This window comes from Nicotiana tomentosiformis, chromosome 4 (assembly GCF_000390325.3).
Source record: "Nicotiana tomentosiformis chromosome 4, ASM39032v3, whole genome shotgun sequence".
NCBI classification, from domain to species: domain Eukaryota; kingdom Viridiplantae; phylum Streptophyta; class Magnoliopsida; order Solanales; family Solanaceae; genus Nicotiana; species Nicotiana tomentosiformis.
The window spans coordinates 56,434,372-56,456,237 of NC_090815.1; the positions used below are offsets into that span (position 1 = coordinate 56,434,372).

The 21,866-nt window shown below is 38.4% G+C and overlaps 1 protein-coding gene across 6 annotated transcripts; it reads left to right on the forward strand.

Annotated features, from left to right (window-relative positions):
- The first annotated feature begins 564 nt into the window (after positions 1-564).
- LOC104096087 (pentatricopeptide repeat-containing protein At1g13040, mitochondrial) lies at positions 565-21,289 on the forward strand. Of its 6 annotated transcripts, none has more exons than XM_033656080.2 (5): positions 567-2,440; positions 2,756-2,863; positions 6,021-6,130; positions 6,196-6,275; positions 18,213-18,520. In XM_033656080.2, the coding sequence occupies exon 1, from the start codon at positions 886-888 to the stop codon at positions 2,419-2,421; it is 1,536 nt and encodes a 511-aa protein (XP_033511971.1). In that variant the 5' UTR covers positions 567-885; the 3' UTR covers positions 2,422-2,440; positions 2,756-2,863; positions 6,021-6,130; positions 6,196-6,275; positions 18,213-18,520. The 6 variants fall into 6 exon arrangements, with proteins under 6 accessions (XP_070055908.1, XP_033511971.1, XP_070055907.1 ...); XM_070199806.1 differs by having other exon boundaries at positions 6,196-7,141; positions 12,300-18,305; XM_070199807.1 differs by lacking the exons at positions 6,196-6,275; positions 18,213-18,520 and adding an exon at positions 20,692-21,289 and having other exon boundaries at positions 565-2,429; positions 2,744-2,863.
- Positions 21,290-21,866: the final 577 nt, after the last annotated feature.

The following is a 21,866-nucleotide window of genomic DNA, read 5'->3' on the forward strand; positions in this document are numbered from 1 at the left end:
AATTTCAATAATCCAACAGACGATTTAATACCTAGATCTACTCCAGATTAGCTTAAATTTGAAACATAACCTCCAAATATCATAAAGAACAAATCACAATCATCAATTTGTCAAAACAACAACAAATCTAATAAACCCATTTTGCAATTAAGAAGAAGAAGAAGAAACCCTAAGGAGTAGTAAAGAACGGAGCGCCACATCAGCTCACTACTATAAAATACCATAAACCACCTTAAAATCTGCTTACAAACATCATTTACATCCACTGTCACTTTTGTTTTCACAGCGACGACGACGACGACGGAGAAGAAGAAGAAGGAGGAGGAGGAGGAGAAGGAGAAAGAGGAGAAAGAAACGACTTGTAGTTGTCTGTACTTTGGATACCAATTAAACTTTTTTTTAAAAGTGGGTACAAGTTAAACGAGTACGACCGCGTCCCGTGAAATTTTTAGATTTTTGCAAATCACACCCATGCTAGAGAAGCATAAAGCCTACATCAAAGCCCATTATAGAAAATTGATCCTTTGCTATGCACTGTAGTTAAAATTTTGAACTCGTCGTCTTTCGTCTCAGAATTTGGACTTTGGATTTGGGCCCCCAAATCCTTTCTCCCCTGCCAATCTTCTCCGTCGCCGAAACCTCCTTCCCCCGCTCCCCCCCCCCCCCTTTCCCTTTAAGCACAAAGCGCATGAATTTACTTCGCTGTAATCTGTACTTTTGTCCATCCTGAAGCTTCCCCGTTAACCTTATCATCATCATCCTGTACCATTTACTTATAACTAATGTATACACTTCTATGTCAAGCCAATATTTCAACATATATTGGCGCCTTTGAGCTCAGAAGCAGCGATGCTATGCTGTCGCTTCTGAGGAATCCACATTGATATGTATAGAACTCTTGGTAAGCATCGACTCATATACCGTGCCCGCATGTCAAATTATGTGAAGACCGGGCTAGTGAACCAAGCACTCCAGGTGTTCGACGAAATGACTCAGTCAGACTGTAGAGTTTTCAGCATTGATTACAACAGAATAATTGGCGTTTTGATTCGTAACTCGCGTTTTGATTTAGCAGAATGCTACTATCATGAAATGAAGCCTATGGGGTTTTCCTTGAATTCATTGACATATTCAAGATTCATTTGTGGTTTGTGTAAAGTTAAGAACTTTGATCTTATTCATAGGCTTCTTAATGACATGGATATGGTTGGTACAGTCCCTGATTTTTGGGCTTATAATACGTATTTGAATCTTTTGTGCAGTGAACATTTGGTTGATATTGCTTTGGAGTTGTTTAGAGTAATGGGAGCGAAAGGGAAAGAGCCTGATGTTGTGAGTTATACCATTCTTATTAGTGGGCTGTGTAGGATTGGACGCTTCGATAATGCTGTTGAAATGTGGCATACAATGATTAGGAAAGGATTAATTCCAGACAATAAGGCTTGTAAAGCTCTTGTTTTCGGCTTGTGTGGGAGTGGTAAGGTTGATTTGGCTTATGAGCTGACTTTGGGTATTCTAAGGGGTCAAGTCAAATTCAACACGGAAATATACAATGTGCTGATACATGGGTTTTGTGGAGCTGGTAGGATTGACAAAGCACAAGCAATTAAAACGTTCATGAGGAGAAACAGGTGTGAACCAGATTTAGTTACTTATAATGTGTTCTTGAATTATTGTTGTAAGGAGCTTATGCTGGAAGAGGCGGAGAAGTTGATAGAGAAGATGGAAGGAAATGGGTTGGAACCTGATTGTTACAGCTATAACCAGCTTCTTAAAGGTTTCTGCAAAGCCAATAGATTGGATAAGGCATATAAGCTAATGACCCACAAGATGGAGGCCAATGGCTTGGTAGATGTTGTATCTTATAATACTATTATTAGAGCGCTCTGCAAGACAGACTGTAGTAAGAGGGCATACAATCTCTTCGAGGAGATGGAGCAAAAAGGAATTGTTCCTGATGTTGTAACTTTTACAATTCTTATAGAAGCTTCTCTAAAAGAAGGTAATTCCAGTGTAGCCAAGGCACTTTTTGATCAGATGATCAGCATGGGCCTTTTTCCAGATCGTGTACTCTACACTTCTATTATTGATAACCTATGCAAGACAGGTAAAATAGGGATGGCTCAGAGCATTTTCCATGATATGGTGGAACAGGGTGTTGGGGCTGATGTTATCTCGTATAATGCACTAATCAACGGATTTTGCAAGGCTTTTAGAGTAAATGAAGCTTTGCGTCTTTATGAAGATATGCAAGCTAGAGCTTTGGATCCAGATGAAATCACCTTCAAATTGATTATTGGAGGCCTCGTACAGGAGAAGAACTTCTCAGTGGCTTGTGCAATTTGGGATCAAATGATGGAGAAGGGTTTTACACTTGACAGAGATTTATCGCAGACTCTAATTAATGCAATCAACTCATAGGTTGCACCGTATAGGAATGGTTTGTATCTCCGAACACCCATCTGGTTATGTCTTTTTGCATGTTTCGGATAGAACACCTATGTGTTGACATCTTTCTTATATGTTTCTGACATTTATTTGCATATTGGGGAGTGCTTATTTGTCAAATATGAGTATTTGTATAATTAATTCTGTATCATCAACATTCTAAATTAAATAGTTGAGATTGCAAAATGTGTCCTGGAAAATAAAAATATTCTGCATCTGCTCCAAACAAACATAATCCGAGGAACTAATGATTGCCTTTTAAATTATTTTGATTTAAAGATGGTTTACTTGGAAGTTGGAATTTCAGGTTGACTTGCTCTGAATCCTTCCCATGGGAAAATTTCTATTGGATTTGCAGCTCTCGGAACTCAGTAGACCTTCTGTTCTTCTCAAGGAAATGCCTAAGTCACCCAAGGTTTGCGTGCTTCTTCTCCGGAAACTTTTTATTGACTAGCAACATTTATCCACTGATATGGATTTGAAAATTAATGATTAAAATCATAAGACAAAAAAGGAAAAATACCATTTTCGTTCTCTCTCCGTCCATCCATCATCCATCTCTCTCTCTCTCTCTCTCTCTCTCTCTCTCTCTCTCTCTTTCTCTCTCTCTCTCCCCCCCCCTCTTAGACGCACACACATTCCGTTTGGTTGCAGTTAGTTTGAGTATTGAAAATATTTTGTATTAATTGTGCATCAGCAAGAAACTAAAAGTGGAACCTGGAGTTTCACTCTGTTAAAAATGTTGTTGACACGGACCTTGCTCTTTTCGCCTCACAGCTCAAATGAAAAGAAAGCCATGAAATGAGAATATGTTAATATTTTTAATCCCCAGTTGTGTGCGTGTGGGGAAACAGTTGCAATTTGTAAAGAAGTGATGCTTATGAAACAGTAGGTCAAACTATCATTAGGTAATGATCTTAGGACTTAGGAGTTCCAATTCTGACAGTAGAATGATAGAGGCAGTATTTATCAAAAATTGGTTAAAGTTTAGTATAAGTGTATCACTCCAGATTTTAGTCAGAGCCTCTACTGCAGAGGAAAGTTGATTACTGAAGGCACTTTAAGTTGTTTCCTTATTTGTTTTTTTGATCAGTAAATTAGAGGTTTCCTGATGTGAATTGCTTCCCTTGAGCCGATGGTCTATCGGAAACAGCCTCTCTACCTCGCGAGGGAGGGGTAAGGTCTACATACGCATTACCCTCCCCAGACCCCACATTGTGGGAATATACTGGGTATATTGTTGCTGTTTTTGTTGTAAATTAGAGGTTTCATTGATAGTGCATCCAGTTGATGCAAAAATTACATCAGTGAGCAAAACATTGGTCAGCTTCTTTACACTGAATCTCCTATATGCATTCTAAGGAGCTAACAAAGTCGCAAAAACTCATTAAAACTATTTAGAGAATGAAGATTACTCCAACAAAAAAGTTCAAGATGCATCTAGTATTAAGCTGATGGAAAGGGGTTAATACTCCTTCAAAACGTCTATTTCTTATTAATCCATATGCAGCAAAAAATGCATGCTACTATCTGCCAAAGTTCCCAAATTGATTTGTTTACTTTCCAGTTTCCCCAGACCCCACATTGTGATATATTGTTGCTGTTTTTGTTGTAAATTAGAGGTTTCATTGATAGTGCATCCAGTTGATGCAAAAATTACATCAGTGAGCAAAAAATTGGTCAGCTTCTTTACACTGAATCTCCTATATGCATTCTAAGGAGCTAACAAAGTCGCAAAAACTCATTAAAACTATTTAGAGAATGAAGATTACTCCAACATAAAAGTTCAAGATGCATCTAGTATTAAGCTGATGGAAAGGGGTTAAGACTCCTTCAAAACGTCTATTTCTTATTAATCCCTATGCAGCAAAAAATGCATGCTACAATCTGCCAAAGTTCCCTAATTGATTTGTTTACTTTCTAGTTTCCACTCTCCTCAGCACCTGTATGCATCTCTAACACCGTAAGGCATCACGGTGTTGTCAAAGACTCATTTAAAGCACGCTTAAGCCTTGAAGCTCAGAGAAGCTCAGGGTAGGCACTTCGCTTCACTTAGGTTGCATTTCAATGTAGGCAAGGCACTACAATGTGTGTCTCATTGCCCATAATTTCTATCTTGAAGAAGTGGTACTAAACAATAAATGTGATTTGCAAAAAGATACATTAATTGTTAAGGAAATCATTGCGGATGAATTTTTTCTCTACTACGCATATATTTTTATTTTTTTCTTTTTGAGCCTTTTTTAACTAAAACCCACACTTTGATTGCGCTTTGTGCTTAAAAGCCCCAATAGACCTGGACCGCTTCTTAACACTTTTTGCCTTTGACAACACTGCCATTGCCAAGTGCACCCCAAGAAGGCTGTAGAACATGCTCCATGTCGCTTGCTGTGTGGCACTGTAAAAAAAGATGGCAAATATCCTCAGAGTGTTGGAGACACTTGTAGCATGCTGGTTAGATAGAATCCTCTATTAGCTAGGATTTCATGTAAGGCAACCTCCTGTTAGTGTCACCCAGCTAAAACAGCCTAATTTAGTTGGAATCTTGACTGTGCTCATCCACTCATGCTACTGTAAGGCAATGCAGAGAAGGAAATACCTGGAACCTATCTTTCAGAAGAAACTTCCACGACGAGAGGTTGGGGAGTTAGTGAACCTTTATATTAAACTCGAAGGGTGGCAATGGATCCACTTGCAAAGGATAAACTTATATGGAATCTCAGTGGTAATGGCATGTTTTCCGTGAGTCATGCTACCTTAAGTTAGTGAACAGCAGCATTATAATAGACAAATGGCTCCCAGTGTTTGCTTCATTTAATTGCTTATCCAAGTGTCATGATTTTATTGATCATTATGTGAATATATAGTTGCTAAAATGTATAACAAAACGAAGAAACATCATTATCAATTGACTGTATTGTCTCCGTATTGCTAACATATGTTTTTAGCACAATTATCGCTAAGGAACTACATATAATCTTGCCATTAGAACCTTTAGTATAAGTGTATTCACTTGATCGTTTAATTATGATAATGGCACACAAATCTTCTGCTGATGCCTTAAATCTAGGAACATAAATGGATATGTCTATAGCACCTCAAATGAAAACCATGTGGTGCAACAATTTTGTGGCTTGTACATGCCTCTCTATAGGTTTTTAACCCATATTTTCCCAATCAAGTACGTATCTTGCGGATGATACAGGCCTCGTGTGAGATTGAGCTTGGTGTTATAGGGATTACACCCTTTTTTTGTTATTTGGTTCTGCAGTGATGTTGAAAATGTCTTAAAGTGTGATGGTTGTCATGCTAGTTTTGTTGCTGTATTTGAACTCATCTAAAGCAGTCAATAGTCATATGTTTGTCAATATTCTACTTAGGATGCACTCTGATACATTTTTGGTTTTGATATCGCCAGAATCCAAAGTCTGATCTTCATCTTCTTTGTTAATTCTTGTTATGCGACTTTCAATGGTGTGAATATCCCTCTTTTTGGCTTTTTTCTGAATTAGGTCTCCTTAATGTAATTGGCCACCAATTTTTGTTGAAGGAGGTTGAATTTTCATATACAGGTCACAATGGTAAACAAACTGGCCAAGCTTCTTGGAAAAAAGAGGAAAGTATATAATGGATTCTTTTCACCATGCTAGCAGGAAATACTATTCAAGAGCTTGTGGAGAAGGTAAGCCTGTTATTTGCTTTCAGTTTTTAACTTTTCAGTCCTGAGAAAATATAGCTCTGTTACAGGAAAGTGTGGGTAGGACAATTGTTTAAGACCCGGCGTGTCATCAACTGACATTGGTAGTTTCTAATTGAAAAAGGAGAAGGTAAATCAGGGTAAATTTCACTAGTTCTTCTCTTTAACAGGACTTCAGTATCTCAAATTAATGAAGGAATGAAGATAAAAAATCAACGTGAGTCCCTTTTATTGACTTGAAGTGGTGAATCCTATTAAATAGAGGAATGAGCTTTTGAACTTACGTCATAAAAAATGTTAACTAGAAAACAATTCTTACCGTGAAATTATACCGATTGACTTAGTAGCTCACATGCAGGCTGTTACTTCACTACTGAACAACAACAACTACGCCTCAATCATGACTAAGTTGGCATCAACTATGTGAATCTTCGCTATTGAGATCTTTTAAAACCTTTCTTTGTTGAATTCAGTAAAAAAGTCAAACTATTTTCTCATTGGTTTCGTAAATTTCCATCTATAATTCAAAACTGAAGTCCTTATCTTCCCTTTTAAAGCTTCCATTTCCATATTCTATTTAACATCTGATTACCCTTACTCTTCTTAGTAGTCTTGCTTCTCTCATATTCAAACTAGTAAAGATAACCATGATCATTTAGCTGCGATCCTTCAAAAAAGGGTTGCTTGGTTAAATTGATTGTTAAGTGGAAATAAAAGTTTTTTTGATCGGGTAAAGGTAGATTTCATTTGCCTCCCGACATAGGTTCAAGTGCCAAGACTAAGGAACTAGAATCATAGGTTCGAGCCTTGTGCTGTGCGAACTAAGTCTGGTATTTAAGTGAAGGAGGGTAGAAGCGCGGGCCCATTACCCTCGAGTTTCAAAGGCTGCAGCTGATCCTAAGGGTTGGCCCAGATGGATTTCTTGGTCATATAAAAAGAAAGTAAAGGTAGATTTCATTCGTTCAGAGTCCAGAAGATGCACAATAATTACTGTTAGTTTACAGATATGTACATAATGTAGTCTTGTCCCACATTGGAATAGGAGTAATATGTCCTTAGTATATCTATAAATAAGGACCTCTTGTATTGTATTGAGTATCTTATATCAATAATATATTTTCTCCCGTGCTTTCTAACATGGTATCAGAGCAATCGTGAGAGATTTATCGCTGTGCATAAATTCCAGCGACCCCGAGAAGAGAAATTAGTCAACTGGAAGTCTTTTTTCCAGCAAACACAGGTCTGTTGCAGTAAAAAAAAAAGTTATTTTTCGTCAGTGTTGTGCAAAAACCAACACCACCACGAAGTAGATCGGCCTCCGGCGACCAACCCATAAAAATATCTCCGTCAGAAGACCCTCCACGCGCTCCCACGCGCCGCCGAAAGAAATTTTTCCGGCGAAGTTCCGACGTCACGCGCCGGCGCGTGGGGCCCTTTCCGGTCATTTTTTTGAAAAGTTTCTTTGGGACAAATTGTTCGCAAGGGAATTCCGAGCCTACCCATCCAGGTTATACACCAAATTCCGACCACTTTTATATTTTTTCGGCGTGAACAATGTTTTTTTCTTGTAGCTACAGTAAGATTCCGACGACTACAATATTTCCTTACTCTGTTTCAGTGGATTACAATTGATTCTTTCTTTTACTTGGTAATAATTTGCAACGATGTCTTTGGGATTTGATGTTTTTGAGTCTAGAAACATGAGTTCTGGAAGCTCTAGTGTTATGATTACCTCGGAACCTTTAATGGGGAGTTCAAACTACTTAGCTTGGGTTTCATCTGTCGAGTTGTGGTATAAAGGTCAAGGTGTTCATGATCATCTAATCAAACAGTCTAGCGAAGGAGATGAAAATGCGATAGCACTTTGGGCAAAGATCGATGCTAAGTTATATAGCATCTTGTGGCGATCTATTGATTCCAAGTTGATGCCCTTGTTTCGTCCATTCTAGACATGTTATTTGGTTTGGGCAAAGGCTCGTACCTTATACACTAATGACATATCTCGCTTCTATGATGTGATATCGCGGATGACAAACTTAAAGAAGCAAGAATTAGATGTCATACTTGGGTCAAGTACACGCAGTCACAGAGGAATTTGAGAAGTTGATGCCAGTTTCTGCTAGTGTTGAAAAACAACAAGAGCAGCGACAGAAGATGTTTCTAGTTCTTACCCTCGCTGGACTTCCTAATGATCTTGATTCAGTACACGACCAGATTTTGGCTAGTCCGACTGTCCCCACAGTTGATGAATTATTCTTTCGATTACTCCGCCTTGCTGCAGCATCAAGTCACCCAGTGATCTCATCACAGATACTTGATTCCTCTGTTCTCGTATCCCAGACAGTGGATGTTCGGGCGTCTCAAACTATGGAGAATAGACGAGGAGGAGGTCGTTTTGGAAGATCTAGACCCAAATGTTCTTATTGTCACAAACTTGGACACACTCGTGAAATGTGCTATTCCTTACATGGTCGTCCACCCAAAAATGCTTACATTGCTCAGATCAAGACTACAGGTAACCAGGGATTTTCTTTATCTAAAGAAGAATATAATGAGCTCCTTCAGTATCGAGCAAGTAAGCAGACATCTCCACAAGTAGCCTCGGTTGCTCAGACTGATGCTTCTGTTGTTGGTAATTTTTTTGCTTGTGTTTTCCAGTCTAGTACTCTTGGACCATGGACTCGGGCGCTTCTGATCACATCTCTGGTAATATATACTTTTGTCGAATATTGTATATTCACAGTCTCTTCCCACTGTTACTTTAGCCAATGGATGTCAAACTAAGGCAAAAGGAGTTGGACAAGCTAATCCCTTGTCTTCTATCACCCTAGATTCCGTTCTTTATGTCCCTGGCTGTCCTTTTAGTCTTGCATCTGTTAGTCGTTTGACTCGTGCCCTCCATTGTGGTATATATTTTATTGACGATTCTTTTATTATGCAGGACCGCAGTACGGGACAGACAATTGGTACATGACGTGAATCAGAAGGCCTTTACTACCTTAACTCACTCAGTCCTTCCACAACATGTCTAGTTACAGATCCTCCAGACCTAATCCACAGACGATTAGGACATCCGAGTTTATCCAAACTTCAGAAGATGGTGCCTAGTTTATCTAGTTTGTCTACATTAGATTGTGAGTCGTGTCAGCTTGGGAAACATACCCGAGCCTCCTTTCCGCGTAGTGTTGAGAGTCATGCAGAGTCTGTTTTCTCCTTAGTTCATTCTGATATATGGGGTCCTAGTAGAGTCAGTTCAACCTTGAGATTTCGTGATTTTATTAGTTTTATTGATGATTATTCAAGATGTATTCGGCTTTTCTTAATGAAAGATCGCTCTGAGTTATTTGCTATATTCCAGAGTTTCTGTGCCGAAATCAAAAACCCATTTGGTGTTTCTATTCGCATTTTTCGTAGTGATAATGCCTTAGACTATTTATCTTCTCAGTTTCAGCAATTTATGACTTCTCAAGGAATTATTCATCATACATCTTGTCCTTATACCCCTCAGCAAAATGGGGTTGCAAAGAGAAAGAATAGACACCTTATTGAGACTGCTCGCACACTTCTAATTGAATCTCGTGTTCCGTTGCGTTTTTGAGGAGATGCAGTTCTCACAACTTGTTATTTGATTAATCAGATGCCTTCATCTCCCATCAAGGATTAGATTCCGCATTCAGTATTGTTTCCCCAGTCACCGTTATACTCTCTTCCACCTCGTATTTTTGGGAGCATGTGTTTTGTTCATAACTTAATCCCTGGGAAAGATAAGTTAGCTCCTCGTGCTCTCAAGTGTGTCTTCCTTGGTTATTCTCGTGTTCAGAAGGGATATCGTTGTTATTCCCCTGATCTTCGTAGGTACCTTATGTCAGTTGACGTTACATTTTTTGAGTCTAAACCTTTCTTTACCTCTGCTGACCATCATGATATACCTTTGAGGAGTTTACTATAGCTCCTCCTCCACCTTCGACCACAGAAGTTTCACCCACACCAACCGTTAAGGAGTCTAGTGTTGTTCCTCCTAGATCCCCAGCCACAGGAACACCACTCTTGACTTACATCGTCGTCCGCGCCCTGCATCAGGCCCAACTAGTTCTCGTCCTGCACCTGACCCTGCTGCTACTGCGGACTTGTGTCTTCCCAGTACACCGATTGCACTTCGGAAAGGTATACGGACCACACTTAATCCTAATCCCCATTATGTCGGTTTAAGTTATCATCGTCTGTCATCTCCCTATTATGCTTTTATATCTTCTTTGTCCTCAGTTTCCATCCCTAAGTCTACAGGTGAAGCATTGTCTCATCCAGGATGACGACAGGCTATGAGTGACGAGATGCCTGCTTTACATACAAGTGGTACTTGGGAGCTTGTTCCTCTTCCTCCAGGTAAATCTACTGTTGGTTGTCGTTGGGTTTATGTAGTCAAAGTTGGTCCCGATGGCCAGGTTGATCAACTTAAGGCTCGTCTTGATGCCAAAGGATATACTCAGATATTTGGGCTCGATTACAGTGATACCTTCTCTCCGGTGGCTAAAGTAGCATCAGTCCGCCTTTTTCTATCCATGGCTGCGGTTCGTCATTGACCTCTCTATCAGCTGGACATTAAGAATGCCTTTCTTCAAGGTGATCTTGAGGATGAGGTTTATATGGAGCAACCACCTGGTTTTGTTGCTCAGAGGAAGTCTCATGACTTTGTATGTCGCTTGCGTCGGTCACTTTATGGTCTAAAACAGTCTCCTCAAGCCTGGTTTAGTAAGTTCAGCATGGTTATCCAGGAGTTTGGCATGACTCGTAGTGAAGCTGATCTCTCTGTGTTTTATTGGCACTCTGCTTCAAGTCTCTGTATTTATCTGGTAGTCTATGTTGATGATATTGTTGTTACTGGCAATGATCAGGATGGTATTACCAATCTGAAGCAGCATCTCTTCCAACACTTCCAAACTAATATAGGCAAATTGAAGTACTTTCTAGGTATTGAGGTTACTCAGTCTAGCTCAGGTATTGTTATTTCTCAAAGAAAATATACTTTAGAGATTCTTGAGGAGACATGGATGATAGGTTGCAGACCTGTTGACACTCTGATGGATCCGAATTCTAAACTTCTGCCAGGACAGGGGGAGCGATCCTGCAAGCTATAGACTGGTAAATTAAATTATCTCACAGTGACTAGACCCGACATTTCTTATCCTGTGAGTGTTGTAAGTCAGTTTATGAATTCTCCCTGTGATAGTCATTGGGATGCAGTTGTCCGCATTATTCGGTATATAAAATTGGCTCCAGGAAAAGGGTTACTGCTTGAGGATCGAGGTCATGAGCAGATCGTTGGATACTCAGATACTGATTGGGCAGGATCACCTTCTGATAGATGTTCTACGTATGGATATTGTGTTTTAGTAGGAGGAAATTTGGTATCTTGGAAGAGCAAGAAACAGAATGTAGTTTCTCGGTCTAGTGCAGATGCAGAATATCGAGCAATGGCTATGGCAACATGTGAGCTAGTCTGGACCAAACAATTGCTCAAGGAGTTGAAATTTGGTGAAATCAGTCGGATGTAACTTGTGTGCGATAATCAAGCTGCCCTTCATATTGCATCAAATCCGGTGTTCCATGAGAGAACTAAACACATTGAGATTGATTGTCACTTCGTCAGAGAAAAGATACTTTCAGGAGAGATTGCTACAACATGTGAGCTAGTCTGGACCAAACAATTGCTCAAGGAGTCGAAATTTGGTAAAATCAGTCGGATGGAACTTGTGTGCGATAATCAAGTTGCCCTTCATATTGCATCAAATCCGGTGTTCCATGAGAGAACTAAACACATTGAGATTGATTGTCACTTCGTCAGAGAAAAGATACTTTCAGGAGAGATTGCTACAAAGTTTGTAAGGTCGAATGATCAACTTGCAGATATTTTCACCAAGTCCCTCACTGGTCCTCGCATTGGTTATATATGTAACAAGCTCGGTACATATGATTTGTATGCACCGGCTTGAGGGGGAGTGTTAGTTTATAAATATGTACATAATGTAGTCTTGTGCCACATTAGAATAGGAATAATATGTCCTTGTAGAGTATAACTATAAATAAGGACCTCTTGTATTGTATTGAGTATTTAATATCAATAATATATTTTCTCCCGTGCTTTCTCACACAAAAGAAGTCAACTTCTAGACAATGTCAGATGACCCTAGCAAAAATTTGAAGGAGCTTACAAAATCCAAAAAAGTCAATACTATTTCATTACGAGGTTTACTCCATGAAAAGATGCATCAAAACTCTAGCCTTCAGAATAGGAGTTGGAGTTAAAGTTCCATCAAAACAATTGATTTCTTTCTTTCCAAATGCACCATATGATCACTGCAGGAACCATCTTCCACAAGTTGATGATGGATGTTAAGTGAAATAAAGTTTCTAGCGACATCTAATATTGGGAACTTCTTTTTAGAGCATAGTTGATTAAAAAAGGAAAATAAACAAGTTTAATCCCAAGACTAGTATGTGGTTTATTACGTTCTTAAAACCAACCTTAGCAACATATCAAAAGGTTTACCCAAGATGACCCTGTTCAATCTACAGACTCATTGTGTGGATTGAAGCTCCGACGCTAGATAGATATGTCCGGCAAGATGAAGAAGAAGCCGGACCCTCTAGACTTTGCATAGGTTCAGAGGAGAGGTCTGAGATAACAGAGCAGACGGGAAAGGTGGAAGCTTTAAAGCGCAATTCAAATTTTGAATTAAGTGGTTATGTCTCATGTGCGGCACGTGGGGAGTTTTCAAATAGGGTGGGGCTGGACAAAGGAAAGACTTCTTTATTGGGCCTATCTAAACAGCCCAAAAATTTCTATATGAAAGGAATTGACTCAGAGGGCCTAACCCGTAGCAGCTCCACATTTTTTTGACCCTCTTTTAGTCGATATTGATGCTAATATTCTCTCGAAAGAAAATTTCTCTCAAGACAATTCACTCTCCTCGACGGTAATAGAGGAACAGAGAGCAGAGCTTATTCCCAGCCTTAGACCTCTACAATTCTCAGGAAACCCACATATAGGAAAGGAAGCAATTTTTATCTTACAACACGAGGATGATGCAATTTTTCTATCAGATTGTTGAATTCAATAAATCATGGCTTGGGGAAGTGCAAAGCTTGCATGATGAAGAGGACGATGCAATGATAATGGTGAATGGAAACGAAATTATCCCTCTCTTTCAGGAGGGCGATTCTGAGCAGCAGATTACTTCGTCTGTTGATGAAGCAATCTCTCTGGAAAATCAAATGGAGATGAATGAAATGGATACGTCATTATGGGTTCATAAAGATGTGATGAAGATGAGCAAAACTTATGGGGTAGATTTTCACGGCTGTGAGAAGGAAGCTCTAGCTTTGTTTCTAAAGATGGACAGGAGTCGACAAATAAAGAGAATTAAGACACTAATTTGTAAGACTCCGAGACCAAAAGGGATACAGGAGGTTAAAAACTTGATTTGCTATGGTAATCCGGGGCAGTTGGGACCGGGACTAGGGGGAAGGCTGTTAGCAACGTTTCAACATGAAGCTAAACCTGATTTCATGGAATGTTAGGGGATAGAATGACATGGCTAAAAGAATGATAGTGAAGTCCTTATCAAAAAAAAAAAAAAGAATGATAGTGAAGTCTATGGTGCAGGAATGGAAAGCAGATATAAGGAATTAAAGCTGGAAAGGGGACCGGAAAGTATTGTTAAACAATTATGGGCAAATAGATGAGGTACAATATGGCTGTTTAGAATCATGTGGTAGAAGCGGGGGAATTATAATGATGTGGGACAGCAGAGTCTGTAGAGGGAAAGTGATTAATTCAGGGAGCTACACAGTCACATGTAAATTTACATCAGTCGTGCAAAACTTCTCCTGGCACCTTATATGTGCCTATGCCCCAAATGATCTAGTGGTAAGACAACATTTTTGGTGGGAGATTGCAGCTTCTAGAGGGATTTGTGCAGGACCGTGGTAGTTTGTGGAGACTTCAACACCACAAGGTATATATGGGAGAGAAGGAATTGTAACAGATTAACACGAGCCATGCTTGAATTTTCAGAGTTTATTAATGATCTATAACTCATTGATCCTCATCTCAATGGGGGATAGTTCACTTGGACCTAAGGAGATAATCTGGAAGTCTCTTCAAGGTTGAACAGATTTTTGTTCTCTACAGAATGGGACGGAGAGTTCAGGAATATAAATCAATCAGTTCTTCCAAAAGTAATCTCTGAACATACTCCCATATCTCTATAATGTGGGGACTGGGAAAACTCTAGGTCATACTTCTAGTTCGAGAATTGATGGATAGGAACTGAGGGGTTTTGTGACAAGGTGAAAGAGTAGTGGTCTATTTTTGAAGTACAGGGTAGGCCAGATTATAATCTTGCATGCAAGTTGAAGATGCTGAAAGGAAAACGGAAGGAATGGAGCAAGCCAAACAATAGGAATTTGGGGATAAAGAAGACTGAAATTTTGAATAATTTGACTGAATTGGATGCTATCCAGAAACAGAGATTGCTGAACGAGGAGTTATTATTAAAGGCAGGCCTAACCATGGAGTTTGAGCAGATTGTAAAAAATGAGGAAATTGCTTGGAGGCAGAGATCAAGAGTTCAATGGCTCAAACAGGGGGACAAAAATATGAAGTTCTTCCAAAGGATTTGCTAATGCTCACAGGAGAAATAATAAAATTGGCAAGCTGAATATCGATGGAACAACAGTGGAGGGTCCAGTAATGATCAAAAGGGAAATCCTGGACTTTTACCAGAGGTTATATAGTGAAGCTGAGGAATGGAGATCTGAATTTACTTTCAGGGATTGTGCTAAACTTAGTGAAGAGGAGAAGCTTTGGCTACAGAGATCTTTTGATGAGCAAGAAGTTCTGGAAGGTGTTAAAGCATGTGCATCAGACAAAGCTCCGAGGCCAGGTGGGTAAACAATGGGCTTCTTTCACACCTGTTGGGATATTGTTAAGGAGGATATTTTGGAAACATTGAAGAATTTCTATTCTCATGAATATTTTGGGAAGAGTTTTAATGCAACCTATGTTGCTTTAACTCCTAAAATGATTGGGTCCATGGAATTGAGAGACTTCAGACCAATAACCTTGATTGGTAGTGTTTATAAAATCATATCCAAAGTTCTGATAGAGGATATAGAAGGTGATACACAAATTGGTTGATCAACAACAAATGACTTTCACTAAAGGAAGACAAATAATGGATGCATCCTTGATAGCTAATGAAAGTGTGGACTCTAGAATAAAAGGGAAGCTGCCAATGATATTGTATAAGCTGGACATTGGAAAAGCTTACGACCATGTTAATTGGAGATTTCTATTCAAGGTGCTAAGAGATATGGGGTTTGGAAACAAATGGATTAGATGTATTTTCTTTTGTATAAGCAATGTCAGATTTTCTGTTTTGATCAATGGCTCTCAGGAAGGTTTCTTTCCATCTCATAGGGGATTGAGACAGGGAGAGCCACTATCTCCTTTTCTATTTATCATTGCAATGGAAGGTCTTAACAACATGATTAAAGTGGCAAATCAGAATGGATGGCTTAGGGGTTTCAAGGTGCTTAATAATGCAACAAGTACCATGGAGGTTACACATTCATTAATTTTCTGTGATGCCAAAGTGGAGACATCTCAGATTAATCCTCACTATTTTTGAGGTTGTCTCAGGCCTTCATGTGAATTGGATAAAAAGTTTGTTGTTTCCAGTAAATGAAGTCCTACACATTCACTCTCTGGCAGGTACTTTAGGATGTGAAGTGAGTTGATGCCTTTGGGATCAAGGAACAAGTCACAAGAGATGTGGAATGGGGTGCTTGAAAGATGTGAGAAAAAATTGGCTACATGGAAAAGTCAATATTTATCATTGTGTGTGTGGGGGGGGGGGGGGGGGTGATTTTGGCAAACAGCGTGCTTGATTCTCTTCCCACTTACATGATGTCCTTATTCCCACTACCAGCTAACATTGAAAAGAGAATCAATGCTCTAAGAAGGAACTTTATATGGCGTGGCAACAGAGAAAAGAAAGGTTGGTTAAGTGGAAAACTTTCACCATCAGCAAGAAAGAAGGGGCGCTTGGGCATAAGAAATCTCAGGTATCATAATAGGAGCTTACTCATGAAATGGCTTTGGAGATTCAGCTGGGAGGAACAGGCTTTATGGAGAAGGGTTGTCAATGAAAAATATGGGAATGAGGGACACTGGTGCTCCAAAGTAGCTACCCTATGGTGTTAGTGTATGGAGATCTATTAGAACTTTATGGCCTTACCTAATTATTAATGTATGAATTAAGGTGGGAAATGGGGTGAAGACCTCCTTCTGGAATGACAACTGGATTGGGCATAACCTTTTAAAGAGGTTTTCCCTGATGTTTACAACCTGGTTCATCAACAAAATGTAACAGTTGCTGAAATCTAGAGTCTATAGGGCTGGAATTTAAGCTTCACAAGGTTTATCAATGACGGAGAGATTAATAGGCTTGCAAAATTTTACAAGACTTTGGAGCAATTTCATGGTATAACAGATCAAGAAGACAGATTGGTATGGCTAAAGCACTGCAAAGGAACTTTCACAGTGAAATCTGCATACACAACTTTGAACCATAGTGGTCACCAGGCTAGATTGTGGCATTGGAAACACATCTGGAAGGTGAAAATACCATACAGAGTGACATGTTTTGTTTGGCTGGTTCTGAAGAATGCTTGTCTAACACAAGAGATCTGAAGAGAAGGGGAATGCAGCTTCATTCTAGATGCTACTTATGTTGACGGGAAGCTGAGAGTAATATCCATTTTTTCTTTTTTTGCATTGTCGGATCATAGATCAACTTTGGCAAATCTTTTTGAATATAAAAGGGTTGAAATGGATCATGCCTAAATCAACTGGAGAGCTCCTGGCTTGCTGGAATAATTGTGAAGGAGTGGTCAGACAAGAAATGGTGGAGTGGCTGTTCCAGCTTGTGTTTGGTGGACCATCTGGAAAGAAAGAAACTCAAGATGTTTTGAAGATATAGGCAACAATATCCGGAAGATTAAGATGAATTGCTTGCTTCTATTTCACTTTTGGTGTAAGGAGGAGTTGATAGAAGAAGTAGAATCACTGTTAAACATCATAGAATCCCTGTAAGATGAACTAGATAACTTTTTGTGCTCTTTGTGAATTTTAAATATGGCTCTTGCACTGCCTTTGTGCTAATGGAATATAGTTTGTTATCTTTCTCAAAAAAGACGACCCTGTTCAATCGTGTTTGCACTTTTTGTTAAAGAACAAGGTTAGCCGGACTTGTTATGGCCTTTTGGATGGAAGATCTAAAGTCATACAGTACAATAGCTTCACTTCCTTTTTGGCCCAACTTGTTTCACCAGCTTTCTAACCATAATAAACTTAACACACATGCCGTTACTGCTAGTTTTGTTAAGTACTATCATTAGGTGGCGTATCCTCATCGTTTGAACTTTTGGTCAGTGTAGCATTGCTCTTACAATATTTGCCATGTAGTTCTTTGTTGTTGTTGCAATCAAAACTAGTGTCTTTCTCTTGATTGATCAGTGTCTGGTCGGATGTCCTAACAATCAGCACACTCAAGAATTTTGAATAGGACCCAACATCCTACCAGCCACTGCTCAATAAGTAGAAATGCTCTACCTTTTGCTTTCTTTAAAAACACACATGGCAAATACTGTAAGAGCAGTGCTACAATGACCAAAAGTTCAAATGATGTGGCTATGCCACCTAATTAAAAGTGGCTGACCAGAAGTATCAAAAGCAGAGCTACTGTTATGATCAATCCTTTCCCAACTTATCATTTTGGGATTGCATGGATTTAGGTAGAAATAAAATGCAGCAGGTTGCAACATTTTTAATTAGTGGATTGCATGATACTTGGTTAAATTGGACAAAGAATATAGTAAATTGTCTTCATTGAGGTGTTGATATTGCACACTCACAGTCTGTGGACAAACATAGAAACGTTAAGGCTAGCTCTAGCCACAAGATTAAGTCTAATTGTGTAGCTTTATTTTGCTTTTGGTGTAGATTGGAGCATGTAAATGAAGCTGAAATAGTTCTTGAGGTGCTAGAATCATTACAGGATTAATTTTTGGGCCTCTGCAAAGTTTTAAGGGAAAACCAATGGTGTGTCTAACTCTCATTTATCAAGGCTAATTGGAGAGTTCCGTCTGTTAAAAGTTGTTGAAAGCTGGAGGCTCTTAACAGAATGACTTATTTTCTATTGTGAACATTTGTACTGTAATATGTTACTCAACATACTTAAGTGCTGAGATGTAGCTTACAGTGTTTGTCTCCATTATCTAAGATAAAGATAAAGCTTCTTGGCCTGATAATAGCTGTTGAGTCCTCTGAGACTATTTCATTCCATTCACCATTTTATTGCAGAGCTTGTTGACAATCTTGTTGTCCACCTTCTACGAATTTTGTTGGAGTCAAATGTGCCATCATGAAAGAGCAAGAATTTATGCATTTCCTTGGACCAAGGGATTAGTTGTGCTTTGATATATTGAATGGAAACTGATCTCTGCACTCCAGTTTTTTATATTCCACACATAAAACCAAAGTACTTATTATGTCCTTCAATTTCAAAAATTTGAAGGAGAGAATGATGGGAATATTAATCAGTCCCACTTATGATCTGCACATCCTGTCACTTCCAATCTCTGTCATTGTCCTTTACAGCCCCCCCAAAAAGTTTGTACACTCCTCTTTAAATGAATATACCCTTCATTGTTGACTCAACTGCAGCACCCCATTACTCGAAGATGGTCATGCATGGTTGTTCCTAACAATTATAACATCAAGCTTGCCACCATTTTGCTCGTTTGGTACTTCATGCTCGGATCAATGACATCAAAACAATCTTTTTAACAAATTATAAATTAAAAGCTAAGCAGACTTCCTGAGTTTGTAGTGGTAAAATCAAGAGCTGATAACGTACTCAAACATAGGAGAGTATTTTGTTTATCCAATTTTTTATTTTATGTTTTAAAATATTAATAGAGTAAATAAACTTTCTGATTGGTTATTTAAGAATGTTTGTTTTACACTTCGGAGATGGCGTAACAGAGAAGATGGCAGCTGGTAAGTGCAAGAATGGAGGAAGCAATGTGGTCTGAAAAGGGTTTTCTTGATAAAAAATGAAAAAAGGTTTTGAGAGCAGAAAATCTACTTAACTGGGACAATTATCATAGTATATTGTAAGTATGAAGACCCAGGTCAAAGTTAAAAGACTAAAATGGTCATATAAAGCTAAATGACTAGTCTGCCCTTCAATTGAACATTACTCCTTTAATATTGATATACAAAATTGTAAAAATACTTCATAATAAATACGACATTATCAAGAATCATAAAGATAATGGAATTAGCCTCGTCTACTACCTATCATTATTAGACGTTTAACTTATAACATGGATTACAACATGTTAAGTAAATCTAAATTATAGTGCAAGTTAAGAGACACTGCTATAATTATCTCATCATGTTCTTAGGGTTAATATAAGTTATTGTAGATACATATCTACACTCTTAGTACTCACTTCAAAGTATTGGAAAAATCTTATTCAAAGCATCCTATGTATCATACCCAAGTCGAAAACTAAGGATTTGCATGGAATTAAAAAGAAAGTTGGGGACAAAGATAGCAGAAGCAAAAGGCCAGATCAAGAATGATGAGAGAGCATACGTAGAAATGAAAGAAATAATAATATTATCGGTGTCAGGAGTCCAAAATTAGATCTCCCAACCAAAATATCATAATTACACTACTGCCTCAAGCAAAAGAATTCTGAAGGCTTAATAAACCATGTTCCAGGGAAAGAGAGCGCAATTGTTAATTATGCCCAATGGAGATGGTTGCAAAACGATTTCAAGCGTGTCCCTTTAGCTTGTGGGAATGTATCCTTAAGATGGATATCTTATTATAAATATTATGATTCGAGTTTTGAGAATACTAGTGAATTTTATTTGAATACTTTAGTATGCATTTATTTTATTGGTTAAATATGCTCGTTTTAGTTCAACAAATATTAAGCATGTTGTGACGCTCTACAAAAGAGTTCATATTTCATTGTGATCTTTTCTGTCAATTATTGCAAAAATTCCTACTTAAATTAAAATTTTATATGTACTTTTAAATTCATTATTTTGGCATACAATTTCACTATTACTTCTCTCGTTGTCAAGTTAGTTAAATAAGATCAACATTCATCGTTTAAATTTTTTGCATGTTGTTAGTTAAGTTTAGTTGATAACTCAAACATAATTCTTAATATAATTTACGTGAGTTTTAAATTTTATCTACTTATTGATAAAGGGTGCACACACAACGCGCATGCTCAAAAACTAGTGTAACTATAAAGAGTAACAATCAATTCTCCTTATATGGATATGTAACATTACATTCTCTCTCTCTCATTCGGTCTGTTTCTCTCTCTCGCACACGCCCTTAGAAATCTAAACATTGACTGGTTTTTCATTTTCTTGGTGCTTCCCTTCTCAGGTGAGTGTTTTCTGAACTTCGTCAACACAAGCACATGGTGGACGCTATTGTTTGCTAGAAAATTGACAGTAAAGGATACAGGTGGATTTTCCTTTAGTATTCTTCTCGAATAACTGGTTGAATAGGTGGAAATGTTCTTCAAATTCTAGCCGTGCTACTGAAGGAGCGATCGCTGTCCCTCCAGGGCGAGAGAAAAGAAAAGTCAGAGACAGGAAAAACTCTGAAAGTAAAGCAAGCCCATTTCTTTTGCTCATTATACGGATTGAGGCATGAAAGGTGGAAAGCTGGTTTAAGAGATTTACTGCTGATTTTAGTTAGTCTTTTGTTTGTCATATTATTCTGTAGTGAAGAGTAGTAGATTGATTAAGAGAGTTAAGGATGAAATGAGGATGAATGAGAACAGTATTCTTCTTAGTTAAAACCAGCATGTGGCGTGTACATGGGAGGATCTGGAAAGGAACAATTTTGATGACAAAGCTGTTCCTGATCTTTGAGTACCTGCTCTTACCATCCTGTATGAGTGTTGGAGATTTGTGGGCACAAATAGAATTTTGGAATCACTATCTTATGGATTAAGGTTTCTCGGACATCAAAATCATCGACATGCTTCTTTGACGAGGATGTGCTACTGCGTTGCTTTCATTTATTCTGTTACACCCTATATTTTCGTACGTAAAAGTGTATCGTAAGAAAACTAATGTAGGACCAAAAAAATGAGATAATATTTGAAAGTATATAAACTAATTTGATCATGAACAACAAGTACCAAGAGAGTTGGAAGGTTCAAAAGTTAAAGGAATTGAAGAAAATAATATTTCGTCGAAAGTCGACAAGTTGAGAATGTTATAACATGTACTTTTGGGGTGAGACTAGGGTGCTTAACATGATAAGGAGATTATGTTATGATTTATATTAGTCGTATGACAGCCGTGTGTTATGTTTTGAAGTCAAGCGAGTTGTGGAACAAAAGTCAATGAAAGTCATCACAAGTTACGTTCATAAGTTTTACTGAAAATTTTGGTCAAATGTAACTGCGCTTTTCTCCCAATATACTTAGAGTTACGGGGTGTTCCACCCATCAAATTGAAGATCTATGAGTATACTTTCTAATGCATTAAACGGTTTGTCAATACGACATAAGCTCTGAAAATAGGGCATAATAACCCGACATAAGC

Coding starts and splice junctions, on each gene's coding strand:
- LOC104096087 (XM_070199807.1), top strand. CDS start 886: ATGTATAGAACTCTTGGTAAGCATCGACTCATATACCGTGCCCGCATG.